This window comes from Platalea leucorodia, assembly GCF_965183815.1.
Source record: "Platalea leucorodia genome assembly, chromosome: 1".
Lineage (NCBI taxonomy): Eukaryota > Metazoa > Chordata > Aves > Pelecaniformes > Threskiornithidae > Platalea > Platalea leucorodia.
Window position 1 is genome coordinate 168205041 of NC_138823.1, and position 19935 is coordinate 168224975.

Sequence of the window (19935 nt, forward strand, 5' to 3'; positions counted from 1 at the left end):
TCTGCCCGCCCCGGCCCGCCGGTGGGGAGCCAGGCCCCGGCCGCTCCCCTCAGGGCCGCGCAGCGTCCTGAGGCGGAGGAGGCGGCAGAAACGGCCGCGGCCCGTGGCGCTGAGGTCGGCCGGGACCGGGATCGGGATCGGGGCCGGGGCCGGGGCCGGGGCCGGGGCCGGGATCGGGATCGGGGCCGGGGCCTCGCAGGCCGCAGCGGCCATTGGCACCAGCCGTTGCCATGGAGACCGGCCCCGCCCCGCCCTCTCCCGCCTCTCGCCGAGGGGAGACGCGAGCGGGAGGATTCACATCCGGGGAAGCGGGCGGAAGGACGGGCGGCGGGAGCGGGCGGCGCCCCGGAAGCGCATCGCGGGGGCTCTTGGGAGTTGTAGTCCGAGCGGCGGCGGACCGGCGCCAGAGAGTTGGTTGCGAGGCGGTAGGTGTCGGGGAGCGGGACCGGCGCCGCTCCGCCCGAGGGGGGCTTGGGCCGCGGCGTGCGTGGCGGGACCGCGGCCCGGAACCCGCGGTCGAGGCCCGGGGAGGGGGCCGCGGCCTGAGGAAGGGCGGCGGGAGGAAGGGGAAGGATGGCTCCGAGACGGAGCCGGGCGGGTGGCGGCGGCGGGGGGACCGGCGGGGCTGAGGCGATGGGCCGGGGGGCGGCGGCGGCGGGGCCGAGCGGCGCGGAGCCCCGGGGCCGGGGCGGGGGGGGGGGCGGCGGCCAAGCCCAGGCGCGGTGCCCGCCCAGGGGGGCGGGAGCCTCGGCCTGAGGGGAGCCCCGGCCCGCGGGAAGGGGCCGTGCGGGGGCCTGGGCCTGTGCGGCCGGGCGGGGCGGGCGGGGATGCCCCGCGGATGGGGCAGCGGGGCGGGGCGGGGGCCGCTGCCCGGTGCCGCCGCGGGAGCCGGGGAAGGCGGCCGGCGGGGGCGCGGAGCCGGCCGGCCGAGCTCCCGGGCGCCGCTCCCCTCGCGTCTTGGGCGAGCGGGCGGCGAGGAGAGCCCCGGCCGGAGGGGGAGCTGAGCCCCGCCTCGGGAAACGGCCCGGGGCGGCCCGGAGGCGGCCTGGGGAGCGGGGCTCCCCCCGGTTTGCCCCTCTGTGCCGTGGGGAAGCCTTGGCTCCTGTTACAGAGCTGCTCTCCAGCATGGCTCGCAGCCCTTCCCTTAGTTTTGTCTCTCCCTTGCCTTCCTGTAACTTACTCTGTTGTCACTAGCGGCACCATTTTTTCCCCCGTGGTCACTGGAACCGTGACGCTGGGTTGCCTGTCTAACCCGCAGCGCTTGGTCTCGTGAGCGGTGGGTGCCCAAGAGCATCCAGCACCCGGTCCTACCTCTAGCGCTTTATTGTCCTCCCTTCCAGCCTGTCCGAGTTCAGCAACGGGAATCCTGCAGAATTAGGATTGGTAAAGAAAGGTTTCTTGCACAGATCCACCTCTTCTTTGGCCCAAATTGCTGAAAGTCCAACTGTTTCGCTTTGCACGGACCCCAGCGTAGGTGATCCTTGAGGGTGAATGACATGTAAGACGACACAATTTCTCCTTTGTTCTCACGACAAAGCACGTGGGGCTGTACCTCTTCTTACACTGCTGGAATATCACAGTAGATACCAGTCAGGAATTCTGTGATATTCACTGCGTCTTGATGTGCTTTCTTCTTGGGAATGTGGCTTCTCCTCATACGTGTGTGTAGCTATTTTCAAGTGGATCAAGGAAACCCAACAAAGACCCAGTTCCCAGGCCTTCGAGATTTTATCTGAGGGTTTGCCATGCCACATTCACTGGTTTCACGCTTTGCCTTTGCAGCAGGGGCACTAAGTCTATTGCTAACAAACTTTTAGCGTCTCCTTTGCCATCTGAGATTCTAGTACACCTAGATTTCTAGTACATGGGGCGCGCTGCAGTCTGATGGCATCATCGTGCACGGTTGAGTCTCATTCCAACTGTACCATTGCCTTTTCCATAAGAACCCTGTGTCATTGTATCCCACTTCTTTGTAAATCCAGTGTCCTATGAGGCCACATCTCTCTCCTGTCATCAGAGCCCAACAAAGTGTATTTTGACTCTTCCAGTGCGTCCCCCTTTCAATGGGGTTCATGCGTCCCCTTCATTTCCGTGAATGGTGAAGCAGCTGCCATGGTTGGACACGTTTTTTGGTTTGGTTTGTTTTTTTGTATCAAGATCTTCAGCAACAAAAGCCTGGGCTTTCCACCAGGCTGCTGGCTGTCCTAAAACTGATGATTCCCAGTTCAGGATCCTCCCTGTTCAGATCCACCAGATCTGGTCCGGAGTAATCCAGTGATGCTGCTGCAGGGGCTGATCTCTTAATGACTTGTACCTTAAACCTAAGCTTATCTATCCAAGCTCTTCTCTCTCGGCTTTGACCGTGTTCCTACTGGATGCTCAAGCTTGAAGTACTCGAATTCCTCCATGTCATTTGAAAGGGATCCCTCATCAGCGGGACCTCAAGGGCTGGATTCTGTTCGCGGACCTCACCTGGATTGTTTCATCCCTCTGCGCCTTTATTCTCTTCCCTGTCCTGTCCCCACCCCCACCCAGTCTGCCTCCAGCTCTTTTCGACTCGGGGCTGCTGTTGGTCGCACAGCAAGGGTCCCCATCTCAACCGGTGATCTACAGGCGCGATTATAAATAACAGCTTTGTTAGTCTTTCTTGTCAGTGGGGCTCTTGGTTGTTAATCTTGTAAGCTCATCCATGTAGGGTTTTCAGTTTTTTTTTTTTTCTGGGTCTTGAGCAGAATCATGGAATCACAGAATCATTTAGCTTGGAAAAGACCTTTAAGATCCTCGAGTCCAACCGCTAACCCCGCGCTGCCAAGGCCACCACTAACCCATGTCCCCAAGCACCACATCTCCCCGGCTTTTCAATCCCCCCAGGGATGGGGACTCAGCCCCTGCCCGGGGCAGCCTGGGCCAGGGCCTGGCAGCCCTTTGGGGAAGGGATTGTTCCTAACACCCACCCCAACCCTGCCCTGGCGCAGCTTGAGGCCGTTCCCTCTCGTCCCATCGCTTGTTCCTGGGGAGAAGAGACCCAAGAAAAGACCATTTTCTTCAACTTTATCTTGCATTTATTTGTAGAAGTGCCCTTCTGCCCATCCCAGTGTAGGTGAGATGTTCTTTGTTCTCTTTTCCGCTAATTTGTGCTCTGGAGGTAAGCCTTGCAGTTTATCTGCCCGAATGGTACGTTACCCCAGAAAGCTGTGGCAGACTGACTTCCCTGTATTCTCTGTCGGCACTGTCGGCAAGCAAACAGCTTCCCCGTTTTTGTCATGCTTAAAGATTTGGGAGGAAGATGCAGCTGATACCTCCGTGACTTAGATTTAAGAATGCATTGCAACGTTCCCTGTCATACTCCTGGTTGTCTCTCTCCAATGACTTCACAGTGTTCGAGGACTTACTCTTTTGTGTCAGAGTAATATGGGACTCGTATAATTTATCAGAAATACCATTGGCTTTAGGATGGTTTGTACCTCAGCTGAGACGATCCCTACGTGAAGGGGGTCCTGTGTGGTCCTACGTATCCCTGCGTGCTATGCGGTCCGCTCTGTGCACTTTCAGTTTGCATTCCTCCCGTGACTTAGCTCCACGGTTGAATGCTTCAGCCTGCAGAACCTTGCTCAACTACCACAAAAGAGTTCTCTAACTTCGTTCAGCGCAGCGAGTTAGTTATACCAAGGATGTTTTCCTCTGCCATCTTGGTAATTACTACAGCGTGTATGGTTTTCTTCATTTTTCAACGAGTCCAATAACTGTGTTTTTATTTATTTAGTCATTGAAAAAGACAAAGTGTAGACTTGCCAGCAAGAGCAGGTTGGTTTTACGCGCCCGTAGGGAGGTGACTTGCTGAACGAGGTGTCATGTCCACAGAGTTCTCTTCTGACAGTGGTGTTATTTTAGGCCTTGTTTGCTGTTGCTGAAGTAAACAGTAATTTTGTCATTAGTTTCACTGCAAGCAAAAATGAATAATTTGAACGCATAATAATTGTAGGATATTAATTGTGTGGGAATAGCCCTTAATATGGGTGGTTAACGTTAGCTTTGTGTAAATGAGGACCCTCGCCCATCTGATCCAAGTTTGTTAGAAAACCCTTGTTACTCTGTTGTCAAGAATGCCTAAAATGTGTTTAATATTTGCCATGACAGATAAGGCACCCCAAAACAAAGTTGATTTTTTTTTTTCTTATTTAAGTGAGAGCTATTTTAATAAGAAATTGAAATAGGAAGTTTAATGTAATTTCAGCAAAGAACGTTATCAAAAGTACATGTGTTTTTCTTCTCTTGTTTTGCTTTAACAAGGGGGAATAATGGCAGTGGTCTACCTACCTGTGGCATTCTGCCTTAAAAACGTTTTCAAAAATATCCCCAAATCAATATCATCACAGAAACAAAGCACTTCCAAGCCCTGCAAACCGCTGGTTGAGACGACGCTTCCTCCCTGGGGGTGCAGAGCAGCCAGTTAGAACGGGATAGCAAATAGCACACGCACGATTCAGAGGAAACAGGCAGAATACAAACACCAAGGTGAAATTTGTTGAGGACTGTCAGCTTTGTCTTGTGCGAAGGACGGCTAGTTTCAGAAGTGCCAAGCACTGGAAACATCTCGAAGGAAATATTAATTCTAACTTCCTGTTTCTTTTTGCTACCTCTTGCTTTCCCAGGAGTCAACCCTGTTCACTGTGATGGAGATGTTCTCGCTGAATTCCCTTAAAGGTAAGGACCTGAGACATTCTTCAATTCAGCTCTTATTTTTTTTAATCTGTTCAGAGATTTAATACTATAGCAGATTCATGAAGAAAATTAATTTGTAAGAAACAGTACTGTCCTTCCCTATGCGGGAGAAATGAGAGGTTTGTCCTACAAACGTCTTTGTCAGACTTCCCTCTCCACGCATTAGGGACAAAAAAGGAAGTTGAGGTGACTCTACCTGAACCAGCGATGGCTGTGTAATGTATGATGCCGATCGGTATGTTTGAGACGTGCTTGATTTCTGAGGGGAGCCCAGCGTGCAAAACTGGCACTTCAGCGTAAAGCGAGGGTGGCGGTTGTAGCCAGCGTAACGCCGTTCTGTCTTGGTTAGTGTAGCACGAGTTAAGTGTTGCGGGTCAGCTCGTTACAGTGAGTACAAGGGAGCGTTTCAGGGAAGCAACAGACTTTGGAAGGGGAGAAGACCTGTTGTGTTATCCAGCAGATGACAGTGTAGACTTGTTTGCTGTTTAGCTTAAAGGAAAGGCTTTTTTCCCCCCTTTTAATTTTACCCTCCTAAACATACCTGCATCCTCTGGTACCGATTCAGTAAGTGCTTTCTCCTTGGTGTTTGCATACTTTAAATATCTGTCAACTGCTGTCGTGTCCTTTTTTTCCTGTCATTGCTTTGCCAACCTCTTTCTTTAGATCATATTTTTTCTTAAGAAATCCCTCCAGTCACTGGCTGTTTTTTACTGTTCTTTTCTGAACTCCATTCCTTGGTCTTAAAATAAGGTGCATAGGTTGGAATAAAATATTCCAGATATGGCTGAACCAGTGACGGATCACTCCCTCCTGTCTCGGGGAAGTCATGCTTCTGCTTTAGCGCTTGGGGAACACGAAAGTGTACCAGCCATTCTTGTAACGCTGCCATGCTAGTGAGTCACCAATATTGCGGGTTCCGTATTTAAAACAAAAAATCCCAGAATGCTTTATATGTCCAGGGTGTTAATTATGTACAAAGTCATTTCAGCTGGGAATAAAAACCCTCTCATCTGTCCAACCGTGTGACCGGGTTGGAGTCCGAGAGGGAGAGAAGGGACTTTTCCTGTCAGGGCTAGTGGTTTGTCATGGCCAGCCTGGGTTTGGGACGCCGGGTGCTCTAACACTTGCGCTCCGGGGGAAAAGGAAGTCTTTAACGTAACGCGGCTCGTTAACGAGCTGCTGCGTAGCGCTGCTGCCGCTGCGGAGGCTCGGCGAGAGGCGATGAATTAAGCCCAGCTCATCGAAGTGAGCCTCAACTGGCAAAGCCTGGGAAGATGGCTCTAAGCGATTCTTTATATGCTGTTTAACGCTCATCTCTGCAAAATAAAGATCTTTGGATTGAATATGTGGAATCTGTGACTTCTGGAATGTTGTAATAAATTGAGTCTTAACTATTTTTCCTGTCCTCATAAGATAATTTTTATATCCTTTACGGTGACAAACCACTAGCCCTACTCACGCCTAACGTTCCGTGCACCAGCACGCTGTCTTTCGGCATCTCCTCCCAGATTTCTCCTTCCCACTGACTGTGTGTCCAGGATTTTCCCCAGACGTATACCGTATTTATCTGTTCTCTTTTGTTTGTTTTGCTTTTAATCATTGTGGTCTCCAGCCATGGTTTTCATCTCCTTGGGGCTCTTGTTACCTTTTGTGTTTCTTCACTGATGTTCACAACGTGAAATAGCTTAGTAGCTGTGGTTATTATTTTTTTTTCCTTCACTGCTGGACAGCTTATTGCCTTATCTAGGTCTTGGGAAAATGCAAAATAAACCAGCAACTATGTCGAGTTAAGTAGTTTCACAGTAGATCTGTCATCCCAGAAGGATGTGTGACTGGTTCCATACTATTTCCAGCCACGCTTTCTCCTCCTTGGACCTTTTGTTTCCAAACCAACTGAAGTTAATTTCTGAAAGTAAGAGTTCATGCAACGTGCTATCAAAAGATTTACACATAATTCATTAAATTGAGTGACTTGTCTAGCAAGATGGTTTTCCTTTTTAGTGGACCGATGCTCTTAAAATTTGTAATCTAAGCCTTTATAATTAGCGTGCCAGAATAATTTTCGTGTCTTTCAAAAAAACCCCCAAAGATGTGTCTTTTTTGTGTCTTCTGGTGCTGCTTCAAGATCTGGGGTTTTCTTATTTGCTTTTGTTTTTTTCAGTAAAAAGTAACTACACAGACAAATCACTAGCTAATTCACAGAAGCTCTAAAAGGCGTGCCTATTGGAAAAGGCAAATTTGGGGTAGTAAGATTTTTTTTGAGTGTTTGTGTATGCTCTTCCAAAGTTTGGTTGTTTGTTTTTGGTTGTTTTTTTTTTTTTTGTACGGGTTTGGTTTGATAACTTTCCACTTCTTGAGCCTCTCCTTGTACAATACAGGCTTTGTAAAACTTAACTGCGCGGTTCTGTTAGTTAATCCTTTTGTGGCTTATCGAAGATTTCTCTTTCTGATTTAAAAACAAACGAACAAAACACACACACACCCCCAAAACAACCAAACCCCCCCTTTTTTCATCACGATGCTTAAACAACCATTCATGTAAATTTTTGGTTTACACACAAAATATTCACTGAGTAAGAAGGTATTTGACATTAAAATGACACCCTGGTTTAACGAACCACGCAACTTAATGGTAGTCCCAAGGGTATGTTGCAGCCAGAGATAATAACATTTATATATATTAATGGCTTAGAAAAACAGTTCAGACTTTAAAAAAAGGAAAATCCTGTAGTGTTTGAACTTCAGCCAGCACCACAGCACCGAGTGCTTTGTGCCTAAGACTCGAAGTCATTCGTACAGAACCAAACCGTCAGCTTCGAGGGGGAGAAGCGCCTCGGAAGGGAAGGCGCTGCCTCATTGACTTGGCATTTTTAGCGTTTATCTCCAACGTTAGCAAGCCATGGGCTGCAAGCGGACTTTATTTTTGGTAATGTACCCTTGAACGTGAGCTACCTGCTCTGCCTGTGCGTGTTGGGGGGCAGGTGGGTGTACCTGCAGCTGAGAGCGAGGAACCCAAACCGGCTTTCAGGCTCCAGGGCGGTTTCTGAATCGTTTTTGCGATTTTTCAATTTTTCAAAAATTTCAATTTTTCAAAAATTTTTCAATCGTCACTTGTAGCGAAACAATCAGAAAGATTGCTTTGCCTGTGAATGTGCAAGGATGGCAAGAAATGCGTGCAGGAGCAAAACTGAGGGCGGCCAAACGCTGGTGAAAGCATAGTAAAAGTTGCGTGTGTGTTTTTCCCCTCTAATTAGGGCAGGTTAGTAACGATTCTAAAAGCCAATCCTTATTTGGAGGACTGGCCCGTGGATCGCGTTTGCAGAATCATCACCAGGTTGCTCAGATCTTGGAGCAAATGACTCATCTCTTTGCGGTAACGTTTCTTTGAGCGTGCCTGAAGACATCTTATTTTTTTGGGGGGGTTTTGTGACACCTACAAACTATTGACAAACCCCTTCGGGCCGACCTACAGCCGCGGCGCGCCGTCGGCGTACGAGCGCGCTCGGACTCGCCGCGTTGTTTCTGTTTGACGCGCACGCGGCGGGAGGACGGACAACTCCAGGCAGGGCGGGCAGAGCTCAACGATGCAAGTTGATTTTCTTTAAAAGAGGAAGAAAACGTCTTTCTGCTGGTTTCGTGCTTCAGCGGGCGGCGCGAGCCCCCCGCCTTCCCAGGGCGGCCGGCACCTGGCAGGCAGGAGCCCAGGGAACTCCTGCCGCTCTCTGCCTCCGCCTCTTCTGTCAGGGACAGGAAAGCAGTTCCTTTTCTTTCCCTTTTCCCTCCCGTGGCCGTGTCAGGGCCGTCCCCGGGGCTTCCACCCGTGGGGCTTCCACCCGTGGGCTCGGCATCGCCCCGCGGCCGGAGCCGGCCTGCGCCGGCCGGGTCCTCCCCGCCGCCAGGGGGCGTCGCGGCGCCTTCCCGCCCGGCCGCCTCGCTGTCCGCGCCCTGCCTGAAGCCGGCGCCGGGCAACCTCAAGATGGCGGCGCTGGGGCTGCTGCTGCAGGCGGCGGCGGCCTGCGGTTCGGCCGGGCCGCTGCGCCTCTGCCGCTGCTACCGGGCGGCGCCGGGGAGGCGCGGGCTCTGCACCCGGCTGCCCGCGCCCGAGAGCCCCGAGGAGGCGAGGCAGGAGGAGGAGGAGCAGCCGGGCGCCCAGGAGGAGGACGCCGCCATGGTGAAGGGTGAGCCGGCGGCGAGGCGAGGCGAGGCGGGGCGGGGGGAGGAGGAGGAACCGGCGGCGCCCCCGGTGTGCGCGGCCCGGCGGCCGGGGAAGCCGCACCGCACCGCGCCGCGCCGGCCCCGCACGCAGCGGAAGGGAGGAGCGAGCCCCGCTGCCCGGTGCTGGGAGGAGGGGACGTGAGCGCCGCACGTCCCTCCCCCCGCGCCTGCAGCCGGGCCGCGCCGCGCCGCCCGCCGGCCTCCTCTCGCTCCGGGCGGCCGGGCCAGGCCGCATCGGGCCGCCCGCCGGCTGGGAGGGGCGACCGGCGCCGCGGGGCGGGCGGACGGCCGGCCATCGCGGGAGAACGGCGCGGCCTTGAGCCCCCCCCGGCCCCGGGGAAAGGGCTCCTGGCCGGGATGCGCGGCAAGGGAGAGGAGCCGGCGAGCTGCGGCGGCGTCTGCACGCACGGCTGCGCCGCCGCCGCCGCCGCAGGTAACGGGGCCGGTGGCCGTCGGTGCGCCGCGGGGGCGGGGGGCCGGGGCGGGGGGCTCCGGCAGCCGCCGCCGGGCAGCGAGGGCCGAGGCCTTTGTGGCAGCCCCCGCCGCGCTGCGCGGGTGTGCGGCGGCTCTTTGTGTGCGGCGGCCGGGGAGAGCCGGGTTCCTCCGGAAAACAGAAAAGGGATGCGCAGCCCTTCGGCTCAAGGTCGCCGGTTGGAAGCCGGGCCGGGCCGGCCCCGGCCAAAAGTCCTCGCCGCTTCTGATCGCCCGCCGTAGCCTGACGCGAGAGAAAAATCATAAATGGAGCTTTCGCTAGAAATCCTGATAGATTGAGCACGCCCATCGAGCATCCGCCAGGAAAACTGCTCTGCCGTCGCCGTGCAGCAAGTTCCGTTAGGTCAGAGCGGGAGCACGCTGCGGGAGCAGGCTGCGGGCGGTTCGGAGCCTCGCTTTATCGCGTTTCACGTACAAAGGGCTTCGGTCTGGCCTTCCACCAGGTAGCCTCGCTGCCTGAGCTGAGTGAGACGCTAATCGAGATATGGACAGCTCTCGTTGACACGAACCCCGGTATTTGCGGTGCCCGTAAATCTGGCTAGGGGTGATGTCTCTGTCTAAAGCTTGGAAGATTTCTTTTCTCTTTCGGATGTCAGTCCTTCAGCCTGCAACAGAGTTGTGTGTGCGAGGGCATGGCGTTCAGGCGTTTGAAGGGTAAATGCTTTCCTGCTGTTCAGAAGGAATTGTTACTTTTAAAAAAGAATATTTGAAATTGTGTTTTGATGTTGTGTTTTAACAATTGCTTTTTGTTAGATTATGAAGCGTGAAAAACGCTTCTAGTTTAGAAGGATACGAGTAGGTTTCTGCCAGAGGTTACTGCTTCCAGGCTGTGACTTGAACCACTGCATTTTCCCTTTTAAAATCACTGGTTTGGTTTGAGTTTTATTTCTTAGGCTGTAATCTTCCACTTTGGAAATCTGGTTTATTATTACATAAAAACAATTCCCCCCCCCCCATCCTTCTGTGTTGTGTGCTTCCTTCCCACCCTCCAGCACTTTTTTTTTTATTATTATTTTCTCTCTGTAGTTTCTGAATTCTTTGGGTCTTAGTTCCATTTTCCTTTCAGAAGCTTTGCTGAGCTTTATCTTGTAGTTCAGAGTCAGATAGTCTTTAGTTGTCGCATTCAAGCTGTTCAACAGAGCAAATTAACTTCTAAAGCAAATGCTTAGCCACCCCAAATTATTGTTTAATGAGCTGGTTCAGGTGTTGCCTGAGAAAAGTAGTAAACCAATTTTTTTTCCCCTTCCCTCTTTTGTACTTCATTCCTCAGCACTTTTTCTAACATGCATTTTCAGAGAGTACTTGAGTACTTTATCTTTGGGCTTTGGTTCACTTTCCTGGAGCGCCTGTTGCCGTCGGTGGCTCGCCGGCCCGGTTCCATGTCGTGGCTGTCCCTGTAAGGTCACCTGGAGCTCGGGGGTGCCGGTGGGGGGACAGCCCCAGACAGCGGGGGGTGCCCGGCCGCTGCGCGAGTGCCACGTGGGGAGAGCTTGCTGGGATTGGCCTTGTCCCTCCAGTTTGTGTGGTGGATTGACCATGGAAGGCCCTTCTGGTGAGAGCTCGGCAGTAGTGGAAGATTCGTTTCAGATGAGCAAATAAAAAGTCCTCAGGGTCTCGTCATAAATCTGCCCTACCTGTACAGCTGCCACTTGAACACGCGGAGATCATAAAAGTTATTTTAAAAAACTGTTTATGAGGGCAAGTTCAACTTGTAAACTGATGTCCTGCTAGCTGCTTTTGTTATTAGCCTTGGATACAAATAGGGAAAAATCGGCTCTGATCTGAGGCCAGCTTAAAAAATGGCAGTGGTATATTGGTATCGATATCTAAAGCTTTGCTTCGCTGGCCTAGGTGGTGGGATTTTGGAGCAGAATCTCTGAAGAAGAGAGCTTCTCTGCCTGCTCAGTCAGGTCTGTGGCACTTCTCGCTCTGTTCTGAGACTTACGTGATCTTGACCTCTGTTTTGCTCTAAGAAAGAATCTTTCTCCGAGACTAATTAAATTTGCTGTCTCATAGCATCACAGAAGAATTTAGGTTGGACTGAAGCTCTGGGTGCCGTGTGGCCTGATCCCCTTCCCGGAGCAGGGCCAGACTGGAGCGGGTGGAGCAGGGCTGTGTCCAGCCGAGTTCCGAGTGTCTCCGAGGATGGAGGCTGGCCATCGGTCGTTCTTGTTCTCTGGTGATCTCACTTGCTTGTGAAGAAGCCTTGTCAGTTTTACCAGTTTTTAAGTTTGTTGTTGCTTAGGCAAGAACTGCATGTGTTTTTTATTACTGTGTATGCTTGAAAGGAGCCTTGGTCAGGGTTGCTAGATGATGGTTAAAGAAACCTAAAAAGCCAAAGAAAAAGTAATATTGTTTTGGTGTACTCCAAACTAAACTGCCAGGTGGAACCTTCTCCGTCTCCCTCCATCTCACCCCAGTAAAACATGCCTAGGCTAATTCCTTATGAAGTGGATATTACCACAGGGCTTTCTTCTTCCCTGTGAATTTTCAATGCGTTAGGAGCATTCTTCGCTGACTTGAATTTATTACTGCGGGGGCTTATATCTTGACGAGTGTTGTATTTAATAGTTTGCCCTTGCTGCTCATTTGTTGCTTCTCCAGGGAAGAGAATTTGAGGGAAGATAGAAACTGTTGAAATCAATCTAATGCTCCTGTGTCTTCCTTGAACAAGACTATGGGCCATTTTATTTGTGCTCTTGTTGTACCTGACAGTGTCTTTACTTCTCAGATTTGTTGGGGTTAATAGAAGGCTTAGCCACTACAGCTAGGAGCTTTTTTTCTTTTTCTTTCAGCGTTGCTGGGAATTATCATTGACTTTCACAATCAAGTTAAGCTAAAGCACTCACTGGCTTTGAGGAACTTAAATTAGTTAATTGGCTTCTTGGATAACCCCACCCCGAATTGTCTGCTATCCAAGACAGGCTTGTAATATTCCTTCGTGATCTTGGAGCTGCAGTATGGACATTGTATGTGGTTCTGGCTTGATAGGAATCGGGTATGAAAATCAACTCTGTTTTTGGGGGGAGTATTAGGTTATGCTCCTTGCCCCCGCAGGGCTGTGACTACCGCTAGTACGATTCCTACCCAAATATTCATTCTCGGCAGTGAGAGAACTAAGACAGTCTTTGGAGGACGATGCCAAGAAATCCAATCTGGCAGGGAAGGAAACATTCTGCAAATCTAGTTCTGCAATTTCTGATTGTTTCTTTAAAAACTAGGAGTGAGGCATGGCTTCATGCAAGATAAGATCCTTTCAGCTCTTGAATTTGGGATAAGAATGGGCCGAGGGTAATCCATCAAGCCTTAGAGTCGCTGTTGATACGTCAGATGGTACTGCTGAATATGGCATTGTCAGCTGTGAAGAATACATTGTGTCTCGGTTGGTAATTCAGAGTCTGATCTGCAAGCCAGAACTCGGCTTTGTTATTCAGAGATCCTATTCTTCTTTGCTCTAGAATGGATTAAATATTTAGTCCTGACTGAGGAGTCACCTCAGAACGTGAGAAATTGACTCTGTCCTTAGGTAATTGCGTTTTTTTGGGGGGCATTTAAGAAGAATGTACTTCTTACCTCCGCCTATTACTTATCACAAAATTCCTCAGGGTATTGTTTTTGAAAGGGGAAGCAAATAAAGGCCAAATAATACAGGCTGGTGCTAGAGGTTTTGGTTTGGGTTTTTTTTTTTTTAATTTCTCATTTATTAAGTGAATGTAATAGTGCATTTGGGAATTGTGTTACTACTCCTCCCTCCATGCGTCCCAGCGATGCGGAATGGAACGGAACTGCCGAGTGCCAAAATCTTAGTCATTTTTCCAGTTTTCTTGAACAGGTCAAAGTCTGAATATAGTGGTGCTTGCTGTGTGAGTAGGTAGAAATGTCACACTTGCTGTATAATTACAGAAAATTGGCTTGTAGCTCTTTGTTAGGCTGAGACCATTTTCATGCTCTCCTGGCCAATACATGGAAGGTAATTCGTGGACAAATAGTGTTCATAAATCAGAGCGCTTCCTGCATATTCCCCTGTAATTGCCCAAGAGTTTTGCCCAAGTATGGGTGAGAATCAGCAGCCTGTGGGCTTTTTTTAATTATTCTTTATAATGGAAGATACCATGGCTGACCATCACGCGTATGAGAGTGGCAGAGAGCCCACTGTGCGTTGCATGGTCTTTTCTGCATTGGTACAGTCGAAGGAGATTGAGCAGGCAGCAGTTTTAATCTGTTCCTTTTGGCGCTGCCCTCTAAATACCGGCTTGTCCTCTACATACCAGGTTGAAAAGCAACACCAACCCGAGCCAGTTCCAGCTGCGAGTCAGAATTAGACAACTGTCGAATTACAGTGCGACCCATCTTCAAGCGATACCCAGCTCTCAACACCCTTATCGCAGGCCATGAGGTTGTACTTCAGTATCTCCCTGTATTTGTTAAGGAACCCAAATTCTTTCTGTATCTGGTCCGTTTGGCTTCTGAAAGAGGTTTCACTGAGATTCAGCTGGTTCTTCTACGGTTTGGAGGAAGAAGTTTCAAAACTAAGTGTCACTAATAATTGTATTTTTCTGAACGCTGGATGAGCGTGCTGTTTCTTTTGCTGGAGAGGGTGACATGATCAGCAACGTGGTTTTTTCCTCTCCCTTACCCGAGTATCCACCGGCTGACAAGTGTTGGGCCTGCAGTGGTACAACATATCTCTTTTGCCTTCCCTAAAACCTCTGTGGTTTCCCCGTTGGTCAGCTTTCAGGTGAGCCCTCATAATACATCCTCATAACGTCAGTTTTCCCTCACTGAGCAGCTTCTTGGAGAATGTCTCTTCCACGCGCCTGTATTACAGAGCCTTTCTCTTAAATGCTTGCTTGCTTCTCTGGAGCCCGTTACTGTAGATCTTCGTTATAGCACCTCCGCAAAACATGGTGGCAGATCTTGATGCTCTAATGAGCACAAGTGTTGGGTCGTTTCTCCTCGGATTCGGTGGCTCAATCTGAGATTCCAGATTCTGGGCAGTACCGATGATCGTGTGTTGCTGACTTCTGATTCATTGCTGAAACTTCCCCTGAATACCTGTAGAGAATTAGAAGCCTTCTAAAAAGTGGTGCCCAAAGCCATTGATGGTCTGCAAGAAGATTAATGAAGTTCTGACTGCCTGGGGAGCGTGCATTTGTGATGTTGAGCGGAGAGAGGATCAGAGTGGCCTAGCTGTGCTTGCTGCTGCCAGAACGGGGGACCCCGCTCCTCTCCCCTACTCCCTTGCACGGGTTTTGGGTGCCTGCAGGACTGTGCAGTTGGCCGATTTACTTCTGAGCCTGGCAAAAATCAGTGTACTCCATTCCTCTGGTTTAGCTTTCTGTCGGGTTAGGGCTGCAAATCATCTCCCTGTACGTTTGGGTTTGCGCTGGAGCAGTGGTGGTGTCAGGGCCTGGGAGAAGTGGCACCGACCCCTCGCCACAACAGCGAGCTGTTGGAGCTGCCCGTTTGTGTAGCGTAACTACGTCCGGAATTGTTACCACATTAAACTTAATCTGATCTTGCTTGGGCTGCTGCTCAAAATAAAGGCTCTCCGCTACGATGCCAGATACAACCGTGGTGCACGAGAGAAGCGAGTTAGAGCAGCTTCCTCGCCAGCTGAAACTGCTGGTGCTGGCGTCAGGAAGGAGGCTGGAACATGACATTGCTCTCTGTGGGAGCAGTGTGATTTTTATTATTGTTATTTTTTTTTTAAATGAGTGATTTGAACTGCTCATTAATATCGCTTTCCTGCAGGTGCCGCAGCCTGAGCAGCATTTCTCGCCTGTCGGGCCAGGAGCCCTGTGCTCAGCTAGCCAGTCCTACCTGCCGCCTCAGGCGCTGCTTCTCGGCTTCCTGCTGGGGCTGCTTTATCTCCAAAGGCTGTGGTGGCAAACTTCTTGCCGGGGGTTTCTCTGAGCAATTTAGTACAAAACCATGTTCCCAGCCTCTAACCAAGCCATCTCAGTAAATCAGGGAGAAGTCCCCGGGCGTTATTTCACGTTACTACCCGTGGCTGGATCTGACCTGTAACTTGTGTGTTGTTGAGACCCTTGATTGAACCCCGAGGTTCAGGAGGGGGATGCAAATACCAAAGTCTGTTCAAAACAGTTATCGCTCAGTTTGTTTTCGATATCAAAGAACGGCAAAGCAAGCTGCTTTTGCCTCCATAGTGAGGAAAAAGGCACCGACTCCATGCATTAATCTGGGCTTTGAATTCTGTGCTAGGATAGTTGTATTCAGATTCAACAGGCATACGTAGTCTGTCATTTTTTCTGTCCATACTGTATTCTTTTGGGGGGAAAAACGTCTTTCCAAACTGTTACGTGATTGTTAGTGTCACTGAATCACGAAGTTAGACTGTCAGTGCTGCGGCTCTAACTAGAGGCTATTATACTTTTAAAAGAGAGGGAAACGATCCGTGCGTTTCAGGAGAAGTATGGGACCGTGCTGGTTTTGGCTGGGGTAGCGTTAATTTTCTTCGTAGTAGCTCGTACGGGGCTATGCTTTGGATTCGTGCTGGAAATGGTGTTGATGACACAGGGGTGTGTTAATTATTGCTGAGCAGCGCTTGCACAGAGCCAAGGCCTTTTCTGCTCCTCGCCGCACCAGCGAGCAGGCTGGGGGTGCACGAGTTCATTTATCTTTGTTATTTTCCTTTTCATTATTATAATAATATTATTTTATTTCAATTATTAAACTGTTCTTATCTCAACCCACAAGTTTTCTCACTTTTGCCCTTCCAATTCTCTTCCCCCAATCCTGCTGGGGGGAGTGAGCGAGCGGCTGCGTGGGGCTTAGTTGCCAGCTGGGTTAAACCGCGGCAGGGACATAACAGCGTTGCTGCCCACTTTGGATTTGCAGTGTCATCTTGCGTTTGAAGCTCAGGAGACTTTGCACTCCTGCGTGCCATTTTGCTGATGCCTGGAGACGTTGGAGGTGAACCACTTAATACCTCTGCTTGCTTTTCCATCTGTAACCTTAGAGACATTAGTGCTCGCAGAGCTGCCGCGAAGCAGTGTTATAACATGTCTTTGAACAGGACTGCACAAGAATTGTGAGATATTTAGTTCCTCTGTTTTGTTTTTTTTTTTGTTTTTTTTTTTTTTTTCCAGATTCCAGAGACTTATTAAAGGAATTTCCACAGCCTAAAAACTTGCTCAACAGCGTGATTGGACGAGCCCTGGGCATTTCTCATGCAAGGGACAAGCTGGTGTACATCCATACTAATGGGCCAAGAAAAAAGGTAATCCTGGTGTGCTGGGGATGGGTAGCGGGTAGGGGTGTTGCACAGAGAGCGGGAAGTGAGCCAAGAATACTGCTAATCCGAGGTAACTCTTTAATAGAGAAAATTATAGAAGTGTTTTAATTCTACGTAAAAGCTGCCTGATAATCTTTCAAAGAAGAAATATTCTCACTTCTTGTTTCTCTTTATTTTCACAGACTTTAATAGGTATATAAACATAGGTCCTGTCCCTCTCCTTTTGTGTGTGGAAGGATGGATTTTTTTCTTTTAAGTAGCTTGCTGTAACCTGCTTTTCTCAGCAGAGAGACACATAGTCTGTGCTCAAATGCGTTGGGCTACGTACCCTACTGCTTTCGAAAATTAAAATTTAAATGCTATATTTTAGACATTAGTAGGCCTAGATTTTCCTTGTAGATTCTAATAGAACAAACGCCTAAGCCTGAAATGTTCAATTGCAACCAGAAGAGAAGTATTTGTTTGCGATAGAGGGAGGCTTCTAATACTACTTAAGGGCAAAATGAAATACAGACTCTTTATTTGTTAAATGAAGCAGAGGAATTCCAAGCAAACAGTTTGCCAAGTAGTTTGAGCACTGCCTGGGATGCGAGAGGCCTAGATCCAAATCTGTGCTGTAAACTGAGCAGAAGTGCTTAACGGAGGGGTGCTCTGCATTCAAGGGTTTGCCTCCTCTTGTCACACCAGCTCTCGTTCTAGAGCAGAAAGCCCTTTCCAGCTGAAGTTTAGCGTACATTCCAGGAAAAGATTCAGTTCTGATGGATTAATATTTTCCAATAACATTGTCTAAAATTTCCCAGACAGTTTTTATTACCACATCCTTTTTAAGCATCCCTGCACTTTAGGCGATACGTTAGTAATGGTTACTTTAGAGCTGCTTTATTATTCGTGGTTTTGTGTTTCTTGCTTTTCCTTAAGCAGCGGTGCAGTTTCCTAAACTTAAATTTTGGAATGCCATAACCAATGCCTCATCATTTTAGTTTGCGTAATCAGTTCACGTTCTTGCTGGCACTTAAATAGATTAACATTGAGTGTAACTCCGGATTAAAAAAACAGCAAAACAAACCAAAAAAAACCAAACGCCAAAAAGCCCAAAACCCAATAGAGGAGCTGTTGGAGAAAATGAGGGTTGGATACCAAAAAACCAAAGCACCAACCCAGCAGGTGTCTGGGGACAGAAGGACAGGTGGGACAAACTGGAGAAGCCTCAGTTGGAAGCGGGCAGGGTTTTTTCGTGAGACAACTTTTTTTCTCAGCAGGTCTGTGCCTTTTCATGCCGAGCCCCGAGGCAAAGTACGTAGCCATTTCCTACAGTAAGATGAGATTCAGATGGCAGGCAGGCAGCCAGCCAGCTGTAGACTGTTGAAAAGCCAGGAGCATTTTCTCTAGCCGTATAGGTGGGGTTTTCCCAGCGGACCTAAATGCCACCTTTCATCTTTGCTGCAGAAACAGGAGAGAATTCCTTAGGCATTTCCCTCCTTTGAGCCTTGCAGAAACTCAGCTGCAGCATCCGCAGGGCCAGGAGTAGAACGAGTTCTTGATTTGGAGCAATGTTTTAAAAAGGGCAGGGTTCAGCTTTCAGCATTCTTTGCTCTTGCAGGTTTTTCAGCTGCTCTTATCCAACTGTACTGGTTGCAGAGGAGCTCTGGTGGTACTGTTACTTCTCTTAATAGCTTGTGTTGGGCAGCACGCGCTGAAGGCTGGGTTCTCATGTGCCCGATGAGTACGGTAGCTGCCTGTGTAACTGCGATGAAACATGCTGCTAATTAAAATTACAGCAAGGAAGCAGTTAGGAAGATTTGCTTGCCATTGCAACTGGAAATGTGTCAGAGAGCGCATGTTGCTTCTCAGGCCTGAGCTGGGATGCTGCAGTGTGCATAGGAGGAGTTACTCTGAAACGGAATTGTTCTTGTAATGAGCTCTCGGCGTTTGATTCCTCCAAGCTGACACACTGCAGCCTGTGAAGCTCCGGCCCGGAGTACGTGGCGCTGTGCTCAGCCATGCAGCTTCTGTCTGGCTGTGGGTACCTCCTATCCCTTTGTCAGGCTTTTCTTTCCAAGTTGCTGGAATGGAGCTTCCCATAAAGGGACCGAACAAGGAGTTTGTTTGGGATTTTCATTTGTAGTTCCCTTCTTTGCCTGGAGTTCAGAGATGTTCGAAGTAGCTATGCTCCTGGTGGAGAAGAGAGATTGTTCTGTGCTGTCTCACTTTACTGGCTATCTTTGCTTTTCAGAAAGTCACTCTGCATATAAAGTGGCCTAAGAACGTGGAAGTGGAAGGCTATGGGACCAAGAAGATTGATGCCGAGAGGCAGGCAGCAGCTGCAGCGTGTCAGCTCTTCAAGGTGAGCTTATGCTCCTCCTTAGCTTGAAGAAACAAGGCTCTGAGTGTGCAGGCCTCGCCTGTTTTGGTGCTGAGAGTTCTGACTTTTATCTCTCTCTTTGCCTGTTTACTTTCTTGGTTGGCCTATCTGTTAATCAAGGGTAGAGGGTGAAGTCTTGAGCTGTCTGAATCCGTTTGAGCTTAAAAGCCCACTTACTTCAGCCAGGCCTGAACTCACTAAATTCTTTGAGTTCTGGTCTTTGTTCTTTATGTCCTAGACCTTAATCAGCTTTTATCTTAGTCTCAGCATCTATGGCGAGAAGTAGAGCTTCCCTCCAGTATATTTGCTGTTACTGTTCAGTAACTCACGCTCCTGTCAGTCTACCTGTGTCTATTTGCAAGCGTAGTACTTACACGTTCTGTTTTACGATTACTCTTTCAAAGTTACACTAGTCTGCCACGTATTTATGGCTGGAAGTGGTCGGTATGTGTGCACAGCCGGTGTCAAACAAGTACAGTAAAGCTATAAAGGTCACCGTTTAAGATACGGTGTTACCTAGCAGCTATCTGAGAACACGATGCGGTTTTGTCTTCAGCTCTGCCACTGACTGTGGTCTGTAACCTTGAGCAAGTGAGTTTGCTTTTGGAGTTTCCCTTTCATCTATGGAGTAGGAACAATGACGTCTTCCTACTAAGGAACCTAGAAAAGATGCTGCAGGTGCTCTGACAATAAGAGAGCTTTTTGATTTGCTTGTAGATCAAGAAAGCTACATTAAGAAATAACTATTTAGTTTCTAAATTAAGCCTTCAGAAGTTAAGAATTGCAGCATTAAAACTACCGGTTTCTTCGGCTGGCCTCTGCTTAGGCTAGTTTCTTTAATCCTGTGATTAGCCAAACTTGGTTCACTGATTCACTTCATTCCACC

General features: G+C 49.6%; 1 protein-coding gene across 3 annotated transcripts in view; it reads left to right on the forward strand.

The window, feature by feature from the left end:
• Positions 1–390: 390 nt before the first annotated feature.
• The window catches only part of DHX30 (DExH-box helicase 30), a gene marked incomplete at its 5' end in the record, with an annotated part of 36999 nt that continues 17454 nt past the window's right edge, over positions 391–19935 (forward strand). Inside the window, 4 exons of one of the 3 annotated variants that reach the window (XM_082323531.1) lie at positions 391–425; positions 4653–4704; positions 16542–16672; positions 18921–19031. In XM_082323531.1, coding sequence (XP_082179657.1) covers positions 4674–4704; positions 16542–16672; positions 18921–19031 — 273 coding nt within the window. Of the gene's footprint in view, positions 426–4652; positions 4705–8698; positions 8901–9276; positions 9371–16541; positions 16673–18920; positions 19032–19935 lie in introns of those variants that run through there. The other 2 variants (XM_082323529.1, XM_082323530.1) reach the window with 2 other exon arrangements.